Below are 26,433 nucleotides of genomic sequence, written 5' to 3'. Positions count from 1 at the left end.
AAATAGAAAACATAATATTTGTGCTTCGCATAGACAATAAAACAGGTTGACTGGTATATGTAAGACGGGAATCCCTGCTTATCTGGGATTTATCTTTAACTTTTTAAAAATCTGTAAGTAACATACTGCACGCATATACATAAACACAGATACTTGGCTTTGCTTTGAGTATAATATTAAGCCTAAGTAATTTAATGGCTACAGGAGAGAACTGTCTTTATTCCAAACATGGCTCCTAGTAAGCAAGTATGTAATGGATTTTTTCCAGACGCATGAAAGTAGGAAAATGATCCGATTCACAGTAAGTGCAGGACAAACTTTTAACTTCTATTGGTGAGGAAATAGTTTCAATATGTAAAGTGAATTTGCTTATTTCTATTTGTGCACATTAAATGCCCATCCAGGTTTAGGACAGTTTTGGAGTGGATGAAATGTATGTTTGACATAGCGGCAGCAGGCTAGCTGTGGCTACCTCTAGTTGATAAACTAACTTAGGCTAAACTTCACATGAAGCTACGTTGATATAATTCTTGAATGACAAAATGAGAACATGGCAAATTTTTGCTTGCTCCACTTTAATGATTTGCTGTGCCATATTTACAGCGATCTATCATATAGGAATGTAATATTCATAAGTATGTTGTCATTAGCGTGTTCTCACAGGAAAAAGGCTTTTAAATCTTATAGGGAGCAGGACTCCCATGAATGAGGTAGCCATGTTGCACCGCCATGTTTCTACAATAGCTCAGAATGGACAAACCAGACACTGGCTCTAGAAAGAAAATTGTGTTTTGTTTTAGAAGTCCTCAGAAGGTTGCATTCTGCAATCTTACCACTAGATGCCATTAAATCTTTCACATTTTACGCCTTTTAGAGAACAGAAAATCTTTTGTTGTCTTCTCAGCAGTTCGACAATGCAAGTGTATTGAAACACAGTGCAGACACCCACAGTGGAGGCAACAAAACTGATATTTTTATGATATTACATGTAGCATGTATCAACACTCTTTGTCTGCCATAACAAAAATTGTCAGCACAAGAAAATGCTAATATAAACACTGGCTCAATGTAATGTTATTAGTAATAACATGTTGCATTGAAAAGCTGATGACTTTCTTTCCCGGAGATCCCACTAATAAGTTTATCCCTTCCTCGATTTATTTAAGCACTATTTATTTTTGTATCACTGATGATCATTCAGTGTTCATAAACTGAACCATCTTAGCCTTCAGAGGAACCAGCAGGGGTTTAATGTGCTCAGGAGAAGGAGTGTGCCACTAAAAGTTTATTAGTGCATTAAACAGATGAGTAACCATTTCCCCAATTGCAACTTGCATAGACATTTATATTTGAACACATTTTGAGCTTGATTAGTCCTTATTTTACCATAGATGTGATGTGATTCATACACAGCGGCATGATTCATTCTGAGGTTATTTGCTTGCAATAGAAACAAAAACATAGACAGGTTAAGTTTGTGCCATGTGCTCACCCTGTATAATGTCAAGAGTACTAACAGTTCCTCTGTAACTTTGAGTTTCTCCTAAGGGTTCCAAGGTCAACAAATCTGTCTGAAGGAGTGGTCACTGAAAATAAGCAAGCTTCAGCTAAGTACTGTACTTATTCTAAAAATTTAAAGTCAGGGACAATATGACAGAGAACTGACAGTTGATCACAAGACACGCACTGTAGGTCAACAAATCCCCCAGCCTAATCCCCCAGTCTAATCCCCCAGCCTAAACAGCCAGGTTGGTTGCTTGGCCATCCCCTCTGATACAACCTATGGGAGCATGTCGTGAAGAGACACCACTATGTTTGCAGGCACAACAGATTTCTATATAAACCATTACCCGACTTCCTGCGATTGTTGTCAATTCTGTATTTAATATTTGTTTCTATCTTCTTTTTAAATTACTGTAATAATTTCTACAATGTAAAATACACCAAAATAATGGTATCAGAGGATTTTGTTTGTTGTCTTTTGTTGTGATGTAACTTGATGACATCTGGCCTTTCTCTCCTGGCATCCCAACTACTGCTGCCTGTCAAATACAGTAAGTAAATAAAACAGCAATGACATTTACAACAAAACAATTACTTCAGATCACAGATATCACTTTGATATTTTCATTTGGGTTTGGTAGCAAGCCAGGTGGGAACAGGCTGTATGATGGTATGCAAGATGCAAAGAATAACAAAGCCCAGGCATGACTCCTCAATGAACAAGCGCTTTCATAACTGTGTGAAGAGTTTGGCCTGAAGAGTAAAACTGACTTACCAAATAACAGTCACATTCTCCCGGCAAAATCAGACATGCACTCCTTACAGAGAGAAAAAAACTCTTTATCTGTAACATCTGTAAAATTATCTGTAAAAAACCTAAAGCAATATGTGTGGTTCAGGACTGCACCTTTATTTGGAACTGACAATAGTGTGATACTATTCAAGGAAATCTATCTATAGCATTTTGTTCTTGCAGTCAGCATTTCTTTGATGGCTTTGCAGAAATGACTTAATGGCCGATTGCTCTTTTAATCTGTGGTGCAAGAAGCTACAACATACAAGATTTGATTGACTGTTTTTATATCCATTTGCTGGCTCAGGAAACAAGCCGCAAGCTTTCACACTATTAAAGCTTGACCCTCCATCACAATGACATGTTTTTAATTACATCCCCATTACTGTGGGCTCTAACATACAGGCTCGTAAACTACATAATGAATAATGTGAAAGAAAATGTGATTCCTTAATATATATCTCCAGATGTTCTGTATTTCATGTGTAATACGGTATTAACAGAAGGGACAAAAAAAACCAAATATCTAATTGCAGGGTTATATAAACATATCTCTTTGTAGGACTCTGGCAAATCTGTTAATTGTTGATTGACATTTATAACTGTGATTAAAGGTAAATTCCGAAAGGGAAAATGGAGCTTGATGTTACAGAGAAAGAAGTAAAAAGTATTAGGTCCTGATGATAAAATCTGCAAACATCCTGCTCATGACTTCCACATTTATCAAAAGTAATTGCAGTAGGTCGAGGAATGATATGTTTGCATTCCTATTTGGTTGATATCTTTACACATGAAGCTCAAAAACTGACTGAGCGATTCTTTACTGAAATTCCTTTGTTCACTGGCATCAAAGCAGAAACTCCTCAAGAGTGTGTCCCATCAGAGTACATAAACTGAAAACCAATATTTCATTAAAGCAGAACCCACAAGGTCAAAAACCAGTCTCCTTCCTTTATTCCTGAAGCTTTTCTTTATATTTTTTTATAAACAATAGTGTCTTTTCATGTTTCTTCTCACTCTGATTTACCCTTCATGTACTAAAATGCACGGATATGCCATTTGGGCCGGATTCAGGGTGTAACTTTGACTTGAAAATGACCTCACTCTCGGGGTTAACCAATGTCATCTAATGATCAGAGAAGCAGGCCTCTAGAGTGAATTACCTCAAACATGACTTTTCCGTGACCTACTTTTTTCCTCTGTGAGGAAAGTGGAGCCGACTATTAAGAGAGGAAGTGACTCTGAATAAATAGGAGCCTATACAGTGCAGTCATTGTGCTTTGTTCACACGTTAGTGGGTGAACCATTCATGCTGTTAAACATTAACCTTTCCCCTGCCAAAACAAAACCGGAGCATGAACGCAGAGAGCCATGGATATGTGCACACTATTACCTTAGTGTACACAACCAATGAATAGCTATTACAACTACTATTACTTCTGCTAATGGTTATAATAAAAAATGAACGACATTAAAAGAGTAATATACGTAATGTGCAGAATCACATGATATAGTGGATACAGTACTAGAGCAAATGTACACACAATCAAATCCACATCTCCTCACACACGTTGAAAAAGCCCATGCACAAACACACACACACGCACACACAGACACATGCACACATTTCCACATGCATTAATAAATATTAGAGGCCTTCAAGCAAAGACTGACTAATGAGAGCAGCCCCTCTGTCCAGACTGCTGCATTTTTTGTAAAATGTGAACAGAGAGGAATAAAATCAATTCACTCTGGCTTCTGTTAGACTTACTAAATTAATCTTTCTTCACATGATACAGTGTTGTTAACATTGCAGTATCTGGTAGTAATACTCCATGATATAGTAGACACAACTTATAGTAGACTTTCAACTTTCTTCTGGAAAATAAGGAACATTTAGGACCTACCACTACTGATCCATAAATATATCTGACTGCTTCACATATGAGGTCAGAGGGACAGCCATTATTTTCACTTTGATTTGTTCTGACTTCAATTTAAGACAAATGAAAAAAAAGTATGAATTTCCACATAAATACTCAGGTTAGTACAGATTAAAGTGATTGTATTTTCTCAGTAAGTTGGCTAAGTTATTATTTTTCACACATTATGGGCTAAAGATTGGCCTCGTACCACACCGTGTTCTCCCAGAAGCCTCGTGCATCAAGGATAACCATCCACGACAGCTATTTCCTGTCTGGTAATCGACAGCTAAAGTCTCTGTGACACTAAATCCAAATTGTGTTTAATTCCAGCCTGTTACCTGCTGATCAAAATGAATGCAATTCCCTAAGCAACAGAGTCAAAACAGTTTTCGTCAGGTGATGAAACTGTACTCAACAAAGAATTCCCTTTCTTGAATCCATGCATTTCAAGCCCGACACTATCACTCTAACATCTGTTGCTTATTACATTGGTGCAGTGGTTACTACATGTGCAGTAAATTCCCGACCCTGCTTAGGATATTTATTGCTTTTGGGTTTACAGTCAGTCAGGCAAAAATGGAGGGTAAACCACGCCATGGGAATCTTTCATACCATTAAAAAATAATTTGGCTGTGTTGGACTCTTCTATAGCAATTGAATCCTTCAGGCATATGCTCCCGTGTGTTGGGTTGGAAAGGAATCACAATAGGTTTGACATCAAAATTGACTGGCTGAAATATGATGAAACAATAACATGAGTTGATAATACAGTGGACTGACCAAAACTCAAAATTCTTAGCAATCTATTGATTGCTAATTACATGCATGCCAAATTATATTATTATATATCAACACCTAAAGACCTAAAGTCATCCTTATCAATATCTAATGTACTGTGTTTGATGTATACATTTAATGTGTGTGGACATCTTCTGCATTCTGCTAATGTGACCTTGTTTGAATGTAAAAATAAAATCCAGTAAGTCTTGATTGGCAGTATGAGTAAAGCTGCCTGATCTTGCTTATCAGGACAGGTCCAGCGATTAGAGACCACCCATGGCAATAATGTCGTGAAAAATATTGATTATTTTGTCTATCAAGAAAAGCAAATGCTGCCTGACCTGCTGAAGTGCCCCTGAGCAAAACAACAAACCACTCTACCACTCTCACCTATTCTACGACACACTGTAAAGTGTCAGCCATTACTTTATTTCATAAATGAGAGTAACATAATGTAATAATAAGACTGCTTGAACGGATGTCATTAGCAATTCATCCGTGGCCAGCAAACTAATGTCTACAATCTTTATTCTGCGTACTTTTATTAAGACATTTTAATCAGTATATCTGTTTTTACCTCATTTTCTGGTGTTTGATGTGATGCCAAACGTAAAAGCTATAGCAAAACAACTATTAGAAAAGCAGAGCATGCAAATGTAGTTACGCCCCAGTCCTCAAGGTGGCTCACCAATGCTTTCTGTACTGGCATCCACAACTGCAAGCAGAGCCATCAGACAACCTGTTTTATCTTAATGTTTTCATGCCAACAAAAAGAGGAAAAAATGCACAACATTGCACTGGCTATCACTTGTTCATCAGAGCACAGCTCCTTCTCCTATTTCACTTTAAAACCTCTGAAACTTCAAGGCCTATCATCAACAGGTGGACAATTATGACCCGCGACAACCTTTTAAGTTTTCATGCTGCACCCAGAGGTCACCTCATCTGTTGACACCTGCTGCAGAAGCAAGCAGATCATATCAGATGGCCCAACCTGATACTGCTACTACTAGTTTGTGTGTCACATTCTATCTACAGTGATCACACAGAAAGTCCACAGTGGGTATATGTTTTCCTGAGACACATCAGTAATAAGGAATTTTAAAAAGGAATTTCACATTTATTTACTTCATAGTTTATAACATAGCTAAAAGAACATTTTGGAAAATGAAAACTATGGAGTTTGGTTTATGCACAATGGTAAAATACACAAAGTTAATATTAGCTACTCAAACAGCATATGCTAAAGGTTACAAAATATTGTTAAATGCATTGAAACAAAATGTAGTGTGTGAGAGAGAGCACTGTTCCAGCTCAGAGCTCTCCTGTTTGGTGGACTACAGTCCCAGGTCTGCAGTTTTTTAAGAACAAACTTAAACTTAGCTCAAAGATCCTGAAAAAAATAACTGTAGTGCAAATGAAGATCCAATTAATTCTCCCATAAAAATAGCCTGTGTTGTTTAACATGAGAAGCCCTTACTCCCCTGAAGGGTTTAACTTCCATAACCGCTATGAAACATATCCTTAATGCAATGCACAAAGTGTTATCTGAGAAATGATTACAAATTGTGATAAGGTTTTCAGAAACCACAGCTGCAGACTGTTAATGGTGGTGAAGGTAGTGTGCAAGCACATGTGAAGTTTTGTGAGAAGCAGACACACCAAAGCTAAACTAAACCCTGTCAAACCTTCAGGCCTTGGCTCCGTCCAACACAGCGATTGAAACTTGTCACCACACAACAGCTTCTCCTCAGGTTGCGATGGTTCCCTGCCCCCAAATGATTTCTCAGAGCCTCTAATTAGTGCCCACACTTGTGTTTGGCATCCGGAAAAAGCAATATTGAGTGTCAGTCCTTTCACTACACTCATCTATTTGCATTGACCCTCTGGAAGTCTGTGTCTGAGCCCCTGAGCCCAGATTTAGACATGATATCAGCACAAAAATCAGTCATAAAATGAAGAATGAACCCACCTGATTTTCATTTATGAAATAAAGTGCACACAATTATCTGCAGATGTACTGCTTTTCTTATTTAAGGATGCCATTTTTAGTTTGGCAGTCTATATTATCTACCTCAAGAGGCTAATGTTTGGCTAAAATTGACAGTGATGTGTTTGGGATCAGTGGATAAAGACATACTACTTAATGAAACATGTGGTACTAATTGAAATATCAAATTAAAGAATGAAGCTGTCCCACTACTGCTGATCTTAACTAACATTTGATGTCAACATTACCAACACAGACACAGACACATAACCAGCAAGAAAAGATCAGTTGCCCAGGACGTCAAGAAAGCACAACAACCTTATACAGTATGCAGCAATACAGTATTTCGTTTTATTTGACTGTAGGTTCACACAATGAAGAAACATGTAGAAGTGTTTAAGTCTGTGTTTCTCTCCTTAAATAATAACCTTATAACAACCTCAATTTCCTTATCATCTGTCAAACTCAGATTCATTATTATTGTAGTTATTAAGTGGATGGACTGATAGTTTAGCACCTAAAAAAGAAAGTAAAATGTCCTGTGAGATGTTTCTCAAAAACACTGGAAGACAGGCCTAACCTCCCCCTCTGGCAGGAAACCAGGCGTTGACAGATGAACCACATCTTTTTTAAACTTCTCTCCACAGCTGTGGACAGCAGCTCCAGGCTGCTTTGTAGTCACATCTGTGAGCTGGACAGCTGGATGCTTGGAGAAAATTACAGTCTGTTCTGTGGCGGGCCAGATTGGAAGACAGCTTTGCCATACCAGCTCCAGACATTGCGATTAAGACTGATCAAAGATCCAGGATTTGCAGTGAACATACCTGATCACAATCCACTCAGAAGCTCCTGGCTCGAACCAACTAGTCCTCCATCAGTACATATATTGTCCCTACCTGAGGATACGAGCCACAGGACAACTGCAGTCATGTTCTCACCAGATTTCTGTTGTCAGTGTAAACTGCATAAATACATATAACAATGATGGAAATGTCACTTCATTATTATGCTGCTGGCACAAACAATTCAATTTTATTTGTATAGCACCAAATCACAATACAATCAACTCAAGGCACTTTACAAAAAAACCCAACAAATCCCTTATGAGCAAGCACATGGTGACAATGGAGAGGAAAAATTCCCTTTGACGGAAGGAAAAATCCTCCAGCAGAACCAGGCTCAACATACAGACTGGTTTTTAAGGGACAGTCTCACTGACAGAAACACTCAAAATCTGCAGGGAACTGGTTAGAAGAGGTCAGTAATATTTTTAACAAGAATTTCTGAGTTGATCTAGGACCACACATATCTGCTCTAGAATCTCAGTAAAGCTTAAGTTGCAATTTGGAAAACTGACTCACACACAGAGTGAGTTTGTCTTCATTTATTTTTTTCCCCTTTGTTCCAATACTTTAATCTTACAGTAGATCCAGAAAATCCAAGTAACATAGACCTCCCTGCGCTCACTGTACTAAATATCTTGGCTTTTAAAATCTATAAGCATTGGTGCCACTAAGTAATGGTGATCTAAACACAGCAACTGTCTGGAATTCCAAAAAATCATACAATTTCCAGAGCAAACAAAACCTTCTGGAAAGCCTGGAGCAACACAAGCAAAGCTGAGTAAATCCTTCATGGGTCTAATGAGATTTTTGGCTAAAAAACTGAATGATTCATCAACGCATCAGACAAGAGGACAGCATTTTAATTGTGGCAGTTTAAGAATAGAAATGTCTGGCCTCTGGCTCTGCTTCCAGATACAGATCAATTTCTTTAAGTGAGCTGCGCTGTATCTCTAATTACTGCCATCACACCAAGCCTTCATAACCTTTTGGCTCAGCTGTATAGAGAAGAGGAGCTGCAGTGCAGAACCCAGGGTAATGAAAGTGTACTCCTTTCAACCTCTGTTTACCAAGGGAGGGTTTGCTGTGCACAACTGCTCTTTTCCTGTAACATTTTGCTTTAACTCACACAGTGAATGTGCCTGTTGCCACCCACTGCAGCCATGGTTTCTTGCTTTGGTCAAAATAAATGTCATGGCAGTTTGGTGAAAGAGGTAAGGTGCATGGCTAATTCACTAATTCTCACAGGATTGAAAGTGATGATCCCCTGCCTGGTCTAAAGCTTGCCACCAAGAGCTCTTTGGTTACTACCACCCACCCACCCACCCACCCATCCAATCCAGTGCTTTCCACCATTAGTGCCTGTCCTCAAAACTCCAGGGAACAGTATTTTTGATTCACCACAGCTTACCAAATTGCTGGGCTGGCTTTGCTAAACCAAACAAGTTTGTATCTGGATCTTCAGAGTTGACATGAGTAGCAATTTGAGGATTAGAAAATGGGAAAATTCATGTTTCTGAGAGGAAATGTCTGTAGGTGAGGGCAGTGACTTTGTGTCTGCATCTTAATTCCAATAACAGGGAAGTAAATTACTGTGTAATTGTTGCTTGCAGAGCAACTGTCTATGGATCTATTCATTCAAAGGTTTCCAAAGGATTTGTATTTCAATCAGTGTGGCGGCACTATTTAAAGAAATAAACTGAGGCATAGTTTAAGCAGTTTTGGAAAGCAAACCTATGACTAGCTCTCTCTTTCCCTTTGACTTTTACTGAGCTGTGCAGTGCTGTCAAATGTGAACAATATGAGGTCATAAAAAATAACACATCAAGCTGGTTGCTTTGACTTTCTGTGACTTAGAAAAATCTAAAGCCACACTTGAAACATTAGCTTGAAATCAGAAACACTATCACAATATCATAAATGACAGTATGAGGAAAAGTATAGTAGTTGAAAAAGTTAGTCCTTAATAGCTGGGGAATATTATTTATTTCAAACAGTCATCATGCCAGCAAAAAATTTAATTCCACAATTTGAACAGCAATTGAAGCTGTGGATTCATTGACCTTTCCATTGACTTTAGCTGGACATGAGGCCCAATCATTGGCTGTCTAGGCAGGTTAATGGTATGCGAACAAGACAGCTCCATAGATATGCTTCCAACAACTTAATTAAAAACCTGTAGCTGTGATTGAAAAAGAAATGTGATTATGATTTACTCACATCTGGTAAAATTGGTGGTATATTATTTAATCAGCTGTGTCTTCATGTTTTTGCATCATATCAAACCATTAGTTCTTAATCGCACAGTGTGAACTTTATTAAGTCTGTTTGTGCACCATTTTGACCTTCAGCCACTTTGGTATCTACACCATGACTAATATTGTCAGGGGACAGCGATGGTTTCATGTCTGTTTGCTTGTTTGGATGATTGTTTGAGAAAGATCAAATAAATGAAGACGCTAAGCACTCAGCACCATTTTCTAAGTATTTCTAATAGTCTACACAGGTCATTGAGCCTCAGACTGCCTACTGTTTGACAAAAGGCCTCCCAGCACTCCTCTCTGACTTTCTCAAACTGCTCATAAAAAAGCCTCTCAATCATCTGTGTCCATTTGCCTCTAAGCATAATCCTGCTGTTTGATGCAGTCTTTATCACGGAAATATAAACAAGAAATGGAAGTACACAGCCAGTTGCTAAAAGCCTTATTTTAGCATTGGAAACAATAAATATTCATGAAGCTGCATTTAAGGAACAATAGCCGTGTAATTACCTCGTGAAACAAGTGGTTACAAAACAGATGCTTTTTCCTCCAGTGCTTGTACAAAGTGGTTATCTGGGTAAATACTTCTAGCTAAAACTTCACAATTCATTTCCCGAACTAAGCAATTACTGTCTGTGACCCACGCAGCAACCAGCAGTTAGCATGTATATGAGGAACTGCAGATTCTTTCAAACAAATCTTCACATTTTGCTGATTAGCAAATTGTTGGATAAACGATCAGTAAAGCTACTTTATATTACACCATTAAGAATAAATTTATCTATCACGTTAATTCATATTATCATGAAGTTTCTGACCTAATCTGTATTTGTTAAACCAAAATGCTTTGTAAGAGCTAAGTGATGAATGGACTCTGTTCAACACAATAGAAATGATGACAACAACAGTGTGGTGAAAAAAGTCTCATGTCCAGTAAGCATGCAAACATGACAATGATCTGCCTGAGAAAATCCTTCTCCACAGGCTTTAGATGGTAGAACGTAATCACCTGTATTAAATCGCACCTAAGGGCGGTCAACAGATGTGAAGGAAGACAAAGTGTTGAACAAACTTTGGCTGTCAAGGCAGAAAATGAAAAATAGATTTTGACAAACGAAGTAGTGCATGAAAGATCTGCCTTGTCAATGATGTCTCATTAGCTGGCATGGTTCGGGGCTATTTTAATGCTGTCGGCTGTAAAAGTCCTAATTAGAGGTAGCTGAACAGATGTAAGATGTGGAGGGAAGAGGAGGGGGCTTAACACCTTTTCCACTACCTGGTTAATAACCCATCATACACTTCTTTCAGAATCTCTCTTTTGCTCAACATTAGTCATTCAGAAGGTGTCCTTCAAACTGTTATGACACAATCTTCCCTGTGAAGAAAAAGTGGGAGTGAGAAAAGTCTTGGAGTGATATGTGGAGTGTAAAACAGTTCAAACATGTTTCAAATTCTAGCCAATCCATTTTATATCACATCAAAGTGGCACTGTCATATCTCTGTATGTTATTAATTTAATCTGAGCAGTTATTGCATGTCGATCACCAGTTAAGCATTTTCTTTCACTTTTTTTATATTTGAGCATCTGTAGATGACACTGTAGAGACAGAGCTGGACAAATCAGCCGCAGTTTGCTAAGCACTGTGCACACCTAAATTGAGTAGGGCCATAATTTAGGAGCTTTTCCTGCTATGACAAGTCAAAATTTCTGCTCTGAGAAATTCCTATCAGCTAGCCAAACCCTGCAGGAGTAAAATTCTCCATTTATTATTATTATTTTGTGAAAGGTATAGGCAAAATGTATCCTACCTAAATTATAGCATGCCAAACCTCCTCCTAAAAGATTACTAGGCTAAATATTATTGATTATATGGTTTGTGGTGGGCTGGGGAAAAAAAATCAACCAATATACAAATATCACATCAATTCCAGTTCTCAGCTTGTTTGACATCCTCTGATTACACCATCTACTTTAGTCGCTGTGTTTAATTCCTGATCGTTTTTAAACTTGCCTGCATTTTCACCACTTGACTGAGTTTGTCATCTGTTGTATGTCTCATCTAAACTACCGTGTGCCTAACATCTGGGTAGCAAGTTGTTTCCTCTCTGCACCAAACACCTAACCACAACCAGCATCAGTTTCCCTTTAATTATCAAGTATGATTCTTTTACAAGCATTTAACACACACACTGACACCCAGCAAAAGCACTTGTAGAAAGGGTGTCACTACTTCAGCACTTCCATGACCAAATAATAAGAGAATCAAATGTGAAAAATGACTGGGGATCTCTAACTGACTTACTGGAAGAATTGGCATGTTTACACATAGAGTTGTTGAATGAATATAGCACGCACTTCCAGTAAGTCAGTCAATGTTGCCAAGTTATTTTTTACATTGTGCAAAGACAGCAGCTCCTCCTGCTGCAACAAAGCTACAGATTACACATTGTGTTGTATCACATTCATCCCAAATTTCCACAACTAACAAAAAGGCCAAGAAACAGTCAGGATATTATATTATTTCTGCTAATTTAGAAAACTGAATGTGTCTCAAACTACACCTTGTATTTGCCTTTGGTCTTAGCTGTCCTTTTTTATTGTGTGCTATAGCCCAGTAAAAGTCAGTAGAAGCTACCAGAGCGACTATGCATAAAGCTATAGCTCCATGTCAAAACACTGTCCAGTGAACAAACCTGTATTACAGAAGAGCTGGTTTGAGTAAGAAGTAATATTACACGTTTCACAGTTTGACATTTTATTAAATGGATATTGCTATTCAGCATGCAGAGAGCTACACACAAACACACAGTTGGTGAAATCATTCCCGTCAGTCATAAGACCTAATAGCTAATATGCCATTTCATTCCATTTGGCCCACAGAAATGGATACTCTCCCATGAGGATCCAAGTGTAAGCATGCCATGGCAGAGCGTATCCAGTCTGCACCAAAAACCTATTTGTGCTTTGGGAAAAGCCATACATTCTCAAAATAGTATGTGCGATTGGGTCACCGTCTCTGTATGCCACTGGCACAGTGTCATATATCACATTTCACTATGTGCTAGGTGACATAATCCAGCCATCACGGGACGGCGCTGTACAGATGATTACTGGGACAGGTGTGTTTTTATTCCCCCCTCCCCATAATGCATTAGAACTGGGATATTTCACATCACCATTTAATAGCTCCGGGGTCTGTTCTCACTCTCCTCTGATGGCACATAAAGAAGACACAGTGGTGGTTTGATTTCCATGAGCATGCACAACTTGTACATCAGTATTGTAAGTATTTTAGGTAATGGAAACTGAAAGAAAGAAAAATGTCTCCATATAAGCTTGGGAGGGATAAATATTTGAGTGGTGCTGCATACCACATGAGCAATACATGGGGACAAAAGACACTTCCGGGTAAGACATATATCACTTAAGCAGCCCCAGTAGCATCTCTCACTTAATATAGTATGGAGTCTACTAGTTGGCCTATAGGTGAGTTAAAAGGTTAAGTCAACAATAAACCTATAATAACTAATTTATAGAGTTTGAACTTTGACTCTTAGTTTTTCAAACACATGACCTTATCCTATGACCTCATAGGTTGGAAAATAAAAATAGTATATAAACATACTGTATGTATGAATGAACTAAGCAAGAACATTTAGACTACCTTGCAAATCATTTGTGTGTTAAGGTTTAATTAAGCACAAACCTTTGCAGTAGTACACTGTAGGTCCATTCAACAACTGTATATAATAAAGTTGTTTTAAATGTGTTTTGGCATTTCTTCTATTATTGATTTAGCTCATTGAGGTGCTCATATAGTCCTGAACCAAAGATCATTCAGTCCACTCAGTTTGTCTGTAAGTGTTTTCATTTCCATGGTTAGAAGTTGGTAACAGGCTGTAACTATAGTCAGAGTTTCATTTTGCTCTCATTTTAACTGCTGAAGCTAGAGATTCATGTCATCATATCTGCGGTGAACATCCACTGTCCATGCATCAGCAACTCTCATTGCTCCTTTCTAAAATTAGCATGCTTAATGATGGTGCTTGATAACCATGAAATGTCTCTGCTGCATTGCATGTATTTAGCATCTCAGTTTCACACATGAGGAAGCCTTTATAATGAAGAGGAAGGGAGATATAGTAAAATGAAACAAATTGAATTTGTTTTTGCCACAGTGCTGTATCTGCACATCGTGACCTCTGTGGCAGTGTGGTTCTTGCTATCAAGCAACATGTTCACATTGTCTACAGTGTTTCTGTGGTATTCTGGGACAAACATATTCATTAAATGCAACATAAACGTAACATTTAATAGGAAATAGTGCTCACAAAACAGGCTGAGATAGGTTTGGGCCATTTAATTGTTACAATGATCAACATATTAAATGTTTTTGTTTTGTAGCACAAAGAGCCATAATGCTGCTCCAGAATGAAGGAATTTGGCTATTAAGATGTTTGATTATTGGAGGTGTCATTCATTAATTGTGGTGTTATTAATTATCATCATTTAAAAGTTATTTGGAACACAAATACTGACCAATGTGCAGCCAATAAGATATGCTACCAATTGTTATTCTTCCATAAGATGCATCAGTAGGACTGTCCCACACTTGTCCTGGGTTAAGCTCCCTGTCAGTCAACTGCAAAGTGATGCCCACAAAGCCCAGTAAACTGATGAGTGGAGTCATTACAGGACACTTTGAAATACCTTCCCTGATAGGAGGTGATGACATCTGCCAAGCTATGAAGACATGCCCTCCAGAGACAGTAGCCAAGGTCAACTTATCTCACTGCCAAGATTTTTAGTTCAGCTGGAATTCCAGTTGCCATAAGACAACCGATACTCACAGGACAACTGAGGTCTGTATAAAAATGTTACTACATTGGCAAAGTTTCAAAACCTCACAGCCTCAGGTTGATCCAAATGCTTTATCAATGGAGGCTTCTGTTTTAGAGGGAATTGGTTTTGTAGTAACAAGAATGGCAATCTTTCTCTCCAGCAATTACAGTAGATCAAACAATCTTTCAGTGCTCCCTTTTTTCATACTTTCATAGTTTCTATATTGCATACTGTAGACTAGGAGATAAATACATTTGCTTGCCAGAACATGCTCAGTTTTCAGTGCAAAGTGCACATAAATTATCATTGTAACTCAAATTCTGATGCAATCCTTGATGAAGATTAAGTTGATGTGTTAAGTGATATGTTATGTAGGCTGTATATTGGCTGGGTTGGGGTGACTGTACTGTAAAAATGTTGCCTTTCTGAATGAGAGGGACATGAATTTAGTTTGTAGTTATGTTACATGATCTTCAGAACAACTACAGCTCCTTCCTCTGTGGACATGTTCTGACCCAGAGCATCAATAGTCAGGTTAGGACAACAATCAGCTCTGTTGAAAACAGTGAGCCAAGGAAACGATGCTCTCTCAGTGAATGACAGGTATTTGCTCTGACAAGTAATCTTGACCTTAGGCAGACATACTCCACCCTTCATGTTTAGGCTGCAGTGGGGAGACACTTTCTCTGCTTGTCAGAATCAGTGTTAATGTTTAAACTATTTACAGTGACTTGTTTAGAGGTTTAAACATTTTATTCTGCTTTGGGAATCCACCTTTAGATTTTTGCATTGTTCTTCATGTGGGGTGGTTTGCTCTGTGCCAGCTGGTCAGACTGCAGCTACGTGAGCCATTGTGCAGAAGCTGTTGATAACTTTCACTAGGTCCTTCCACTCAGGAAGCTAAGTTGCTTCTTGTTTTGATTAATTTCATTCTATAGATAAGGGAGAAATGAAATATCTGTTTATAATGCTTGTGAGAAAATGTGGCAATAAAGTGCCTTTTTATAACAAGCATTTGTAAAGTGACAAAGTAAAACATTTGAAATGATATAGCCAAACTGATAGTGTAACCTGCTGGTAATCCTTATCTGCAAACTGGTAATACTTGGAGTGTTATTGCAGGACAATGAGACCACTAGAAAAACTGACCCGATAAAAAAAAAAAAAACCCTCTCAGATAAGACCAAAAACACACTGCCACATCAAAGATATCTTCTATACCCGCTTTTCCTGGCTCAGGGTCACGGGGATCTGCTGGAGCCTATCCCAGCTCTCTCTCGGGTGGAAGGCAGGGGTCCACCCTGGACAGGTCACCAGTCCATCACAGGGCCACATAGAGACAAACAACCTCACACACTCACGCTCACTCCTATGGGCAATTTAGAGTCACCAATCAACCTGACATACATGTTTTTGGACTGTGGGAGGAAACCAGAGTACCTGGAGAAAACCCACACAAGCACAGGGAGAACATGCAAACTCCACACAGAAAGGTTGGGATGCGAACCCACAACCTTCTTGCTGTGAGGCAACAGTGCTAACCACTCATCCACCATGCTGCCCCTAAACAGGACCAAAAATAGAATATCACTGGTCAAGGCACTGTCTGTAAGCAAATAAACTTCACCAAAATTGATTCAGCAGGGGTTTCTGTGTAGAGCATCCCTTCTGGAGCAGAACTTAAACCTGTGACCCAGTTCTTCTTGGCTGCTTGAGTTGAAGGTGGGGGACCGTGCTCTCCCTGCCCAAAATGACAAGAAGCAGGCAGGAGGTGGCATGTTTTGCTTGCCAAATACAGCACTCCACATTCAACTAGTGCTGACAGGGAAAACACAGACACTGTTATCCAGGGTTTCCCACTCTGGACTGAGATGTTGGTAAAGCCTTTCTAGGAGACACAGACCTTCCTCCCTGCGAAGGCAAGTTGCTTAACTGTGTGCAGCATATAAGACAATATTTGTTGAAAAATTAAAATTAAAAACTTTAAAACTGCACAAATTGTGAATATTCAGCTTTAGCTTGCAGGTAGCAACACATCCATAACAGAATTTCAAATGCTGTGATTAAACAGTGATCAAACCAAAATGGTTTTGGGAAGTTAATTTTGATTTTAAAGCTTTCACCTTTGAATTTTTATCCCAGAACTGCTGGTCTTCAGTCATTCATTAGAATTTCATGCCTAAACAAGCCTTAGCAATGCTTCACCTGTCAGTCACATGACATAATCTGTGTAAAAATTAAACAGGACTTTTACTTATGTAACCCTGATTTACCAAGTTAATGCGTCCCAGTCTGCTACTCTATAAGTGTACTGCAACCAACTTTCCTTTATGTTTTTCACTGGTATTTCTGTAAAACTATAAGCAATACATGGAAATATTTTGTCATCTTAACAATGTAATGAATGCATAATGCACCTCTGTATCTTCACTCCACCACGTTATGTGTTCATGGAAAAGTGCACATGTTCCCTGTGGGCCCGTGACCCTTACAACCCTGGACCTCTCCCTAATCTCGTAATCTTTAGTGGAACAGCAGTCTCTGTGATCACTGGCAGGTCTGCAATGTTGCATACCTTCCTCCAGTGGTGTTCAGGGAGGATATCCCTGCAGGTATTCTGGATCTTCTACAAATATCTGCTGCTGGATTTTATAAATAAGACATGGGCCTGTGTGTATGGGTGGGCTAAGTGGGGGTAAAAATATGGCCTTTTAGGGGAAAGTGAAAACAGACCGCAAAGTTATATGAAGAGGTACCCCCTAAGTTGACCTGTGACTGGAAGACTGAGATACATCTTCAGCTGGATGTATAGTGATATACAACTGGCAGCTCTGCCAGCAAATCAAAGCCAAATAGAAAAGACAGTGTAAACACTGTAGCATGAACAAAGGCCATTTCAGCATAATGAAACAAGCTTTTATAGGCTGTTAGTTAATAAGCTCAAAAACAAGGCAAATAATCTTTACGGTGATATGCCTGGGTCTATTTGCTTAGACAGAACAAGCAACACTTCTGTCTAAGCAACACTTAACAAGCTCAAGACTTGAAAAAGTCTGTGTTCAGTGTCCTGCATCACACATACTGTTAGGCTTAAGCAAACAAAACACTTTCTTAAGGTTAGGAAAATGTTGTACTTAGGGTTGAATATTGAAGTAATGACTTTCAGTACTAACCCCGACCAAGCTAAGTTTTTTCAGTTACCTACTGTACACAAAACGATCAAATAGCAGAAGGAATTATGGATGGGAAATTATAATTAAATATGCTAACATGAAACATTTAATATAAACAGAAAACTGTAATCTCAGAGATTGTCTCTTGTAAAACATGTTTGCTAATGCAAATGAGCTTTAAATGTAGTTTTAATGATGTGATGGAAATGAGGTTGATATTTTGAAATACAAATAACATTCTCAGTCAAACAATTTGTCCACTCAACCAAACAATAACTTACAGAAACAGACAGAAAGAGTGATAGGGCTGTGGGTGGATGGCATGTTCTTATAATCCTATTTCTAGAAACCACACAGTTTATTTTGGGGACCTTTGATTTTTAGTAATAATTCAGCCATGTGGCCAACACATGAAAATGACATGTGCTGTGCATGTTATTGTAACATAAACCTCAGAGGAAGAGAAAGGAAATGCTCACATTATTTATGACCACAGTACACACAATTTACATTTGAGAGTTCATGTCCATTCTGTTAGCCTTTTTTGACACTTGTGTCCAAATCATTTATTGTGACAGATGGTTACTCTGCACAGCACTGGCCCTCAATGGGAGACAGCCCCCTCTAATAGCTTTTGGAGTCATCAGCAGCCACTTGCCAAGTTTAATACAACTGGGGCCATAACTCTCCATGCAACCACTACTAAACATGCCAGACAGGTCTGGCTCTCCCTTCTACCTCAGATCGATATTGAATTGTCTCTCAGCACATCAGCAATCATGTGCAACAAAACGATGAGCCCTCAGACACTCCAGTCAAACGTTACAGACGACCTGACCAGCTTTTCACTACGCCAACCTGCAGCCACTGCTTTAAAGAGCCCTTTGACAATTTAACATCTCCCCCGCTACACTTCCCCAATCTCCACATCCTTCATCCCTCTCCCTGCTCTCACTCCTCCCTGTTGTTTTCTTTTCTCAGCCATCCTGATTAAACCTGGACAGCACCACAGGAACCTCTGATTTCCTAACCCTGACAGTCAACTGTAGTGAAGTCAGCGCTGCATGTCCTTACATAAGGTCAGTCAAACCCACTGGCTATAGAAGACTGAATAATGAATGACGTTTGACCAGTGTAATATCTGCAGGACAAAGGCATGCTGGCACTTTGAATGTTCTTGTTGAGATCCTCTTGTCTCTTTACTTTGCTGTATAAATCTCTGTCAACATGTTCAAGTATATACAATCTTCAATTATATTTTGCACTTACTCTGACAGTAGCTTAGCTTGTATTGTAGAATTAGCTAAAGTTGACTGATAAGCCTGTATGCAACTGATTGGTCACATGCCAATTATGAATGGACTTGACAGAGATAGATAGACACGTTATTGATCCTGGAGGAATTTAAAGTTTTAGCAAATCATCTTTACGACCAACATTTCTAGTATCAGTATGTCCTGGCTGGGTATTGTTGCTCTTAACTTCCTTCTAGATTTATATGCAGGACATATAAAGCTAAAAAGACTAGAAGGGAAACAAAACTCCAGTTGGACGAGAGAAAATACATAACTCCCTCTACATAAACTGACACAGTTTCTCAGTGAGAAAAATACATTAGTGTACTTAAGTTTGAAAAACGACCTACATGCTTACATGTGCACACATAACCCCTACAACAACAAAGAATGTAATTGCCAAATTGCCACTGATGGCAAGAAATCACTGGATGGTTATTATTTACTTATCCAACTAAAGGTAAAGACACAATTACCTCAACCTAACATTAAACACTGATAAAACTAGAGTTCTGAATTTGTTAGCGGAGCTCAGTGCAGTTCAGAGGATAAGCAAATTACATTGCCTGGAGCACTATAGCTGCATGAATGGAGCCTTTTTATGATCACAGGGAAAACTTCTCCCTGGGGGACCTGGAATTTCAGAGGGTTTCCCCCCTTAAACATACACGGGTACACTTTAGGGGTAAAAGGTAACTTTGCACTTCCTATCCTATGCTGTTTGAACTAAATGAAACGCTCCCATTCATCGCAATATAAACTTAAGAAAGATATGCAGTTTAAAAAGTGGCTTCATGCCAAATAAGAACAAGCATTTGCGATGTGCAACTTTGCTGTATGAAGCAAAACACTGAAAACTCACCGTTTTGCTCCTTTAGACTTGGAAGGTGGAATTTGCTGGCGAGATTTGATTCAGCTTCCGAGCCATATTGTTGGAGAAGCGTTGCAAGAAGGAATAATAATGGAAGGATCATTTGGATGAGTGGTGGTTGGCGATCACAAAGCGCTGTAGACGGGATGGTTTGTATCACCACACACACGCGTCGTTTACAGGACACAAGTGCTGTTTTGGACACATTTGGAGAGCAGTAGAGAGTAGAATCCACATAATCTTAATCATCGGTCCTTCTGGAGAAAGTGAAATTTTAACTCCCTAAGTCAGAACAAATCCTCTCCCGAGCTCCAGCCCTGCCGCTGCTGCGCAATGCAAGTACGCACCTGTTGGTTCTGCAGAATGTTGGATACTGAGTTGGACAAAGTTTGGTTTCAAGTACATATAATCCTGGAATTAGTTGTAAAAGCGTCCTTATGGGTGCATATCATATAATGTACCAGATTATAAGAAACGCACTAATGCATTTTGACCAAAGCGCGCGTCCACTGTTGCGTTCATGACACCGTCTGAATAAATCCTCGCAGATCTTTACGCATTACAGCAAAAGCTCATACACACAGAGACAGCGAGAGTCGAGCAACTTGATACAGTCTGTACCCAGAAACCATTCGCACCACTGAGAAGAGTTCCGTTGTCTGGCGAGGTCTTGAGTCATAACTTTGTGGAGACTGAGATAAAATATCGCTGCCCGGCCGGGGTTGGGTTTTTGGAGACTGCCAACTGACGGCACAACAGGTGCTATACATAAAGTACAACTTCCCAGCCGAGGAAACTCCCCACGATGTTAACTATTCCGTTGCTGCCTGGTCCAATGAAGTTCAACCACTTTCAACTGCAAATTGGCAAATACAGTTCCACTTACTGCAAACAGTTTCACATGTTCCCAGTTAAGGAGCCAGAAACTCAATATAACACAGAATAAAGCAACGCAGCACGATCTATGATGGACTTGATACAAGGTAATGTTTGTTTCAGAAAAATAAGTTTAACACTTAAACATGTCGTTTGCAGCTCAGTTTAAATCTGTGAAGTTCAGTTTTAATGTAGTTATTTGTCTCATTCTGCTATTTTTCAGAACACTCTTACCACAAGTGCTGAAAGCAGTACAGGTGAATTTGTCACTTTTTTAAAGAAATGTTTAAAGAAAGTGCTATATATAGATATTGTTCCACACAAAACACCTCAAATAATAATTAGATGATATTTGTATGATTTGAATCATGATTTTTAGTCTTTTAAAATCAACATTAAATTTTACATTTTGTAGGACTGAGCAACTTTTCCAGATAGTTTGGGCTCCTGTAAGGAAGATCCTTTGAGTCTGTGTGTCCCACCTACATTTTTTGCCCAGTGCATCATTGTCCATTTAATTCATGCCATATCCATGGTTCAGCAGTGGAGTCCACAGTGCATATTCACATCAGAAGGTTTATGATTCAAAGGAGTTTTGCTTAAGTAAGCTTCTTTTAAGCATGAAGCATTTGTTTAAAGCCTCTGTTCATTCTAAGATAGAGAATAAAAGGTAAATGTGTACCCACACACATCTTTTTAACATGCTGTTATGCATTGTGTCTGAATGTTTCTCTGGAAGTAAAAGTTTAAGGGCCTCTCAATTTGTCATATCAAAGCAGAGACACCGCTTGTAACAATACTCCCTCCTGTTCCCAATTTCCTTTCTCCACAGAACACTGTTGTACCTCATCAACTGTGTTTCATGTGGTTCCTCCCATCCTATTGTTGGCAACATCCACTGCTGTATCCCCTCAGTGTATGGTAAGTCTACTGCAGCACAGACACAACAATCAAAGGAGAGCTGGAGACATGTTGAACCTATTGAGCCAGACACATGATGCAATGCTGCAGAAATGTACCCCCAGTCTCACATAGCTGAGAAACCACCACCTCCAAGTGAGTGCAGAGCAGCCATCTTTCCAGCATCAAGGTATGAAGGAAGCGTTTTGTGGTTTTAATCAAAGTTAATGGCTGGGAAAAGACAGCAGGGGGCATTGATGCAGTCATTTCATATGTGTTTTGCCTCTGTGGAGTGGGGCATATAGAGGTCTACTTGTGCCTTCTGCAAGGGCCCAAGGCCCTTTGTGTAAAGGAGAGTATCACATTCCAGCCCTGCAAGGGCCTGCAGCAGATGTCAGCACTTCACATTGTGGAATCCCTCTGTGCTTCATGGACACACAACACACACAACGACACGCACACACTCATTCACTCCTTGAGGTTTTGTCTGTAAAAGCTGGGTATTTTGTCTTGTTGTCCTCATTGGATTGTCACTGCCATGGTGGTCTTGTGAAACATGGAGTCTTTGATACAAAGAAATATAATAAACAGAGGAAATTAGAAACAAGACAGACCTTTTGGGTCATCAGCTAGCATACAGAGATATACCAGCCAGAAAGCCTCTGGCAGACTGGAGTTGGAAATGTATACAACAGAAAATTCACCGTCGGCAGCTTCCAGCTAAATCCCATAAGGCTTGCTTGCCTTTCAGAACACATACTGTCAGACAAATAAATGCCCCCTTCCAATCTGTCTGTATTCCACACAGAACCATGAAATATCAGTTTTGTTTCAGGTGAAATGAAGTGAAAAACAAGGGAGCAAACATGTTTTCTAAAAGCAGATCACAACTTATTATTGCACCTTGAAGAAAATGGCTTTGGAGGTTACTTCATTTATATGATAAAACCGCAGCAGCTGTGTGGTCTTGTGAGGTGTTGTCTGGGGTTTCTTTGCAGGTGGGAAATGTCCCAGCAGAGAATTTCAGAAACAAATGATTCACATTTTCTCAGAATGTATTACAGATTAAAGATTTGCTTTCATTGTTACTACTTCTTATCACTGAAGGTACAAGACTGTGAGTGTGGTAAGAGTACTGTGTTCTTCAATATGAGGCCACAGATTTATATGTGAGACCGTTGGAAGTGTGGAAAGTGTGGCATCATGGTGATTAATTGCCCTTGGCTGCATTTGGCTTTGAAGCCAGAGCCCCCTGGTGGTGCCCCCATGAACACTTCTCAGTGAAGGTAGTGAACACGTATTTAATTTTGATCTCTAAAAACATTCATTGTTGGAGGAATATTAATATCATTCATGTTTAAGTAAAAGTAACAACTACAGCGTATACATTTTGGCACTTTGAAGTATTATTCAAATTAAAATACAGGTGTTATTTGCGGATGTTAAATGCAGCCACAAATCAAGACATTCATATACGTGAATACATGTATACATTTTCTTTTGAACCTCTCTGTAAAACATTTGTGTTTATGTAGTTACTTTACATTGGGATATAGTTTTTGAGTTGGCCAGCAGACTCTGGTTTCTGTTTCTCTTGTGCTTTTGCCATTAATAACATTAGATACTGATACACTTGTCCAATGCAATTATTCACAGCATCTCACCTCATCCAGTGTTTCACAGCAGAACGTAAACTGAGCTCAATTTAAAATCACATGTTGCTTTTGTGATGCTGTCTGACTCTGTTTGTACTCTGTAGATAAGAGGTCTTCAGAGTGATAGTACAAGCTGGAATGAACCAGATTTGAACTTATGGGTTTTATTATGTTGTAGAAATAATAAGGAGCAAAGCAAACCTGTTTACTACAAGGTTCAGCTAAAGCTTGTCAGCCTTTTATTCAGTGTGACCTTTCAAAAATGTTGGACATCTCATTTTGGAAAGTACCTCTTCATGGATTGAGAATTTCCCTGTTGTGCCAGAGTAGAGATCCAAAAATACTGGGAAGGAGCTGTTGTGCTGAGCATCTCACTGGCTTGATGCCTCTATCATAATCTTGGTTACTGTACTTACTAAACATCTGCTGACAGGTAAGACTCAGTTTCCATTATGGCAATCTATCACATGATCCACAAGTCAAATCTTCTGCACTGCCAAACTTCATAAATACAGTATTGTACTAGATCCCAGCTCTGTGCAATGATGGATTGTGTGAGGGGGAACATCTGCAAGCCTGGAACTCCATGCACATGTCTATGCTAATCTATTGCATTTACAAAGTATATATCATGTAGGGATCCTTAGGCAAGACCTCCTCATGCTTGACCATGCCTACCACCAGAGGAGCTAAGCACCTGCTTCTGGAGGAGCAACTGCCAAATACCTAAAAAGAGTAATGCAAGTCCTGAGAAGTCACTATAATAACCTGGCCAAAGGAGGAGGTAGAGGCTATTGACATCAAGAGAACGAAGCTCCTCACAATGCATGGAGGGTTTCACCCAAAATCCAGCATCCTGACACTGTACACTAAGTGGAGGACTAGTGAGCATCAGAGCCACTATCCCGGATGAAACAGCTAAGATCCATGAGTACATTGGGAAGATGGCCCCAAGTGATGATGTGCTTAGTGAATACCTCAGGCATGTATATGTATATCCCATCCCATCAGTTGGCTGCCCTTTGTTTTAGCTCCATCTTTCACGTTTTGCATTAAAATTATCATTCATTCTGGCAGCTCATTTGACATGTCCTTCTTCTTCTTCCAAGTGATTTATCCTGTCAGTGATGTAAAATTATGAAGTGCACAATGGTTCCCTGGGGTTAGTAAAAGAACGACCCATCACTTCTGAATTGAAAACAAACAAAAGTTACTTAGCAGCACACTGTAAAAAAACCATGATGTTTAGTAGTGTGTCTCCACCCCTGTCAGAAGCTTTAATATCATTTGAATAAGGATGTGACAGCACATATAACTCTTCTCAGCTACAGCAGTAGCAGAAATGTGGTTTGCATGCCAGGTGTAATACAACAATAGATTGGTTCAGTCCAACTGACATATTTCTGTCAGTCAGACACATGGCTTGGAGACAGCCATCGAGCATTTTCTAAACAACACAAAAGAATCCTTGTGCTCCAATGTCTGTGTTTTGATTATGACACCAGAATATTGCCCTGTGACATAAATCATTAATCTCTATGCATATGGTGCCGATTAATTTGTGTATGCAAATGGAATGCCACGTCAGTCAAAATTATACTTTGGGGATCATTATGTAAAGGCCGCCCAAGTCGTTTGACATAAAGTGATGAATGATGAGATGGCTAAAAACTGTGGGAAAAATCAGCTCATTTGTGTTCTGCAATGGAGTTTATTTTCAAATAGTCCTGTACAGTTCTTTTAATGTGCTGCAACCAAACTCACAAAATAAACAAAAAATTACAGAAACGGTTTTGATGTTTCTAAAATATTTTTATGTAGAGAATATATGCCCAACATCAACTCCAAGCTCTTATTTGGATTTATAGAAATTAATGTGAAATCTGTTTGTAGCATATAAAACAGGAAGCATAACAAATGCTTTTGACTGCCTAATACACACACACACACAGACACACACACACACACACACACACACACACACACACACAGCTTTACATCAGTGACAAGCTGTACACACAGACAAGGATAAAGTGTATTTCAGGTTTTAATATGTAGAGCAGAAAGACATTTTAATGTAATTCAACACCAGCAGAGAGCCCAGCTCTGTACAAAATGCTTTGTGTTTAAGATCATCATCAATCATGTGCCTAATAAAAGTCCTATACAGTGCATGCTACATAAAATGCCTTTATTTAGTATGGCTCATAGATTGTATATAAAATCAATACTATGACCATATCAAATAATAATTTTTGACAAGCTTGTAAAGATTTTTTTCATTCTTCCAACAAGTCATTCAATACATTCACTCACTGTGTCGTCCATTTACTCATTCAAAGGTACAGTCCAAATCTGAATGACATCTGTTAGTCTGAACAGCAGGCAAAGAAAAAGCATCACACCACAGCAGATATTTAATAGGTGTTTCAGAGCTTTCTATCAGCACAGTTGTCACAGAAATGGTGGATTACCATTGACCAGGACCAGACTCCAACTACCCACAATTGTTGTGTAAACGGTCCTATAACAGTTAGAAAATGAAACGTGTTGAGGATGTTTTCTCTAATATTTTGCTGTTGTTACATACTTAAGTTGAGTTAAATCTGAAAACACAGCTGATAAACTGGTCCATAACACTAAAAGGTTTTATGCACTTCTTATCTAGCACAACATACCATGAGGGAGTCATAGGATTAGTCCCAAATTCAGTCTGCAGCACGACA

General features: G+C 39.0%; 1 protein-coding gene across 1 annotated transcript in view; it reads right to left on the bottom strand.

Moving 5' to 3' along the window:
- Positions 1-21,070, bottom strand: part of pdgfc (platelet derived growth factor c) — a 35,399-nt gene extending 14,329 nt beyond the window's left edge. Inside the window, exon 1 of the mRNA XM_026331279.1 lies at positions 20,268-21,070. Coding sequence (XP_026187064.1) covers positions 20,268-20,379 — 112 coding nt within the window. The 5' untranslated portion in view covers positions 20,380-21,070. The remainder of the gene's footprint in view (positions 1-20,267) is intronic.
- Positions 21,071-26,433: the final 5,363 nt, after the last annotated feature.

The sequence above is a fragment of the Mastacembelus armatus genome, chromosome 10, assembly GCF_900324485.2.
Source record: "Mastacembelus armatus chromosome 10, fMasArm1.2, whole genome shotgun sequence".
Taxonomy (NCBI): Eukaryota; Metazoa; Chordata; class Actinopteri; order Synbranchiformes; family Mastacembelidae; genus Mastacembelus; species Mastacembelus armatus.
This window is presented reverse-complemented; position numbering and strand designations above follow the sequence as displayed.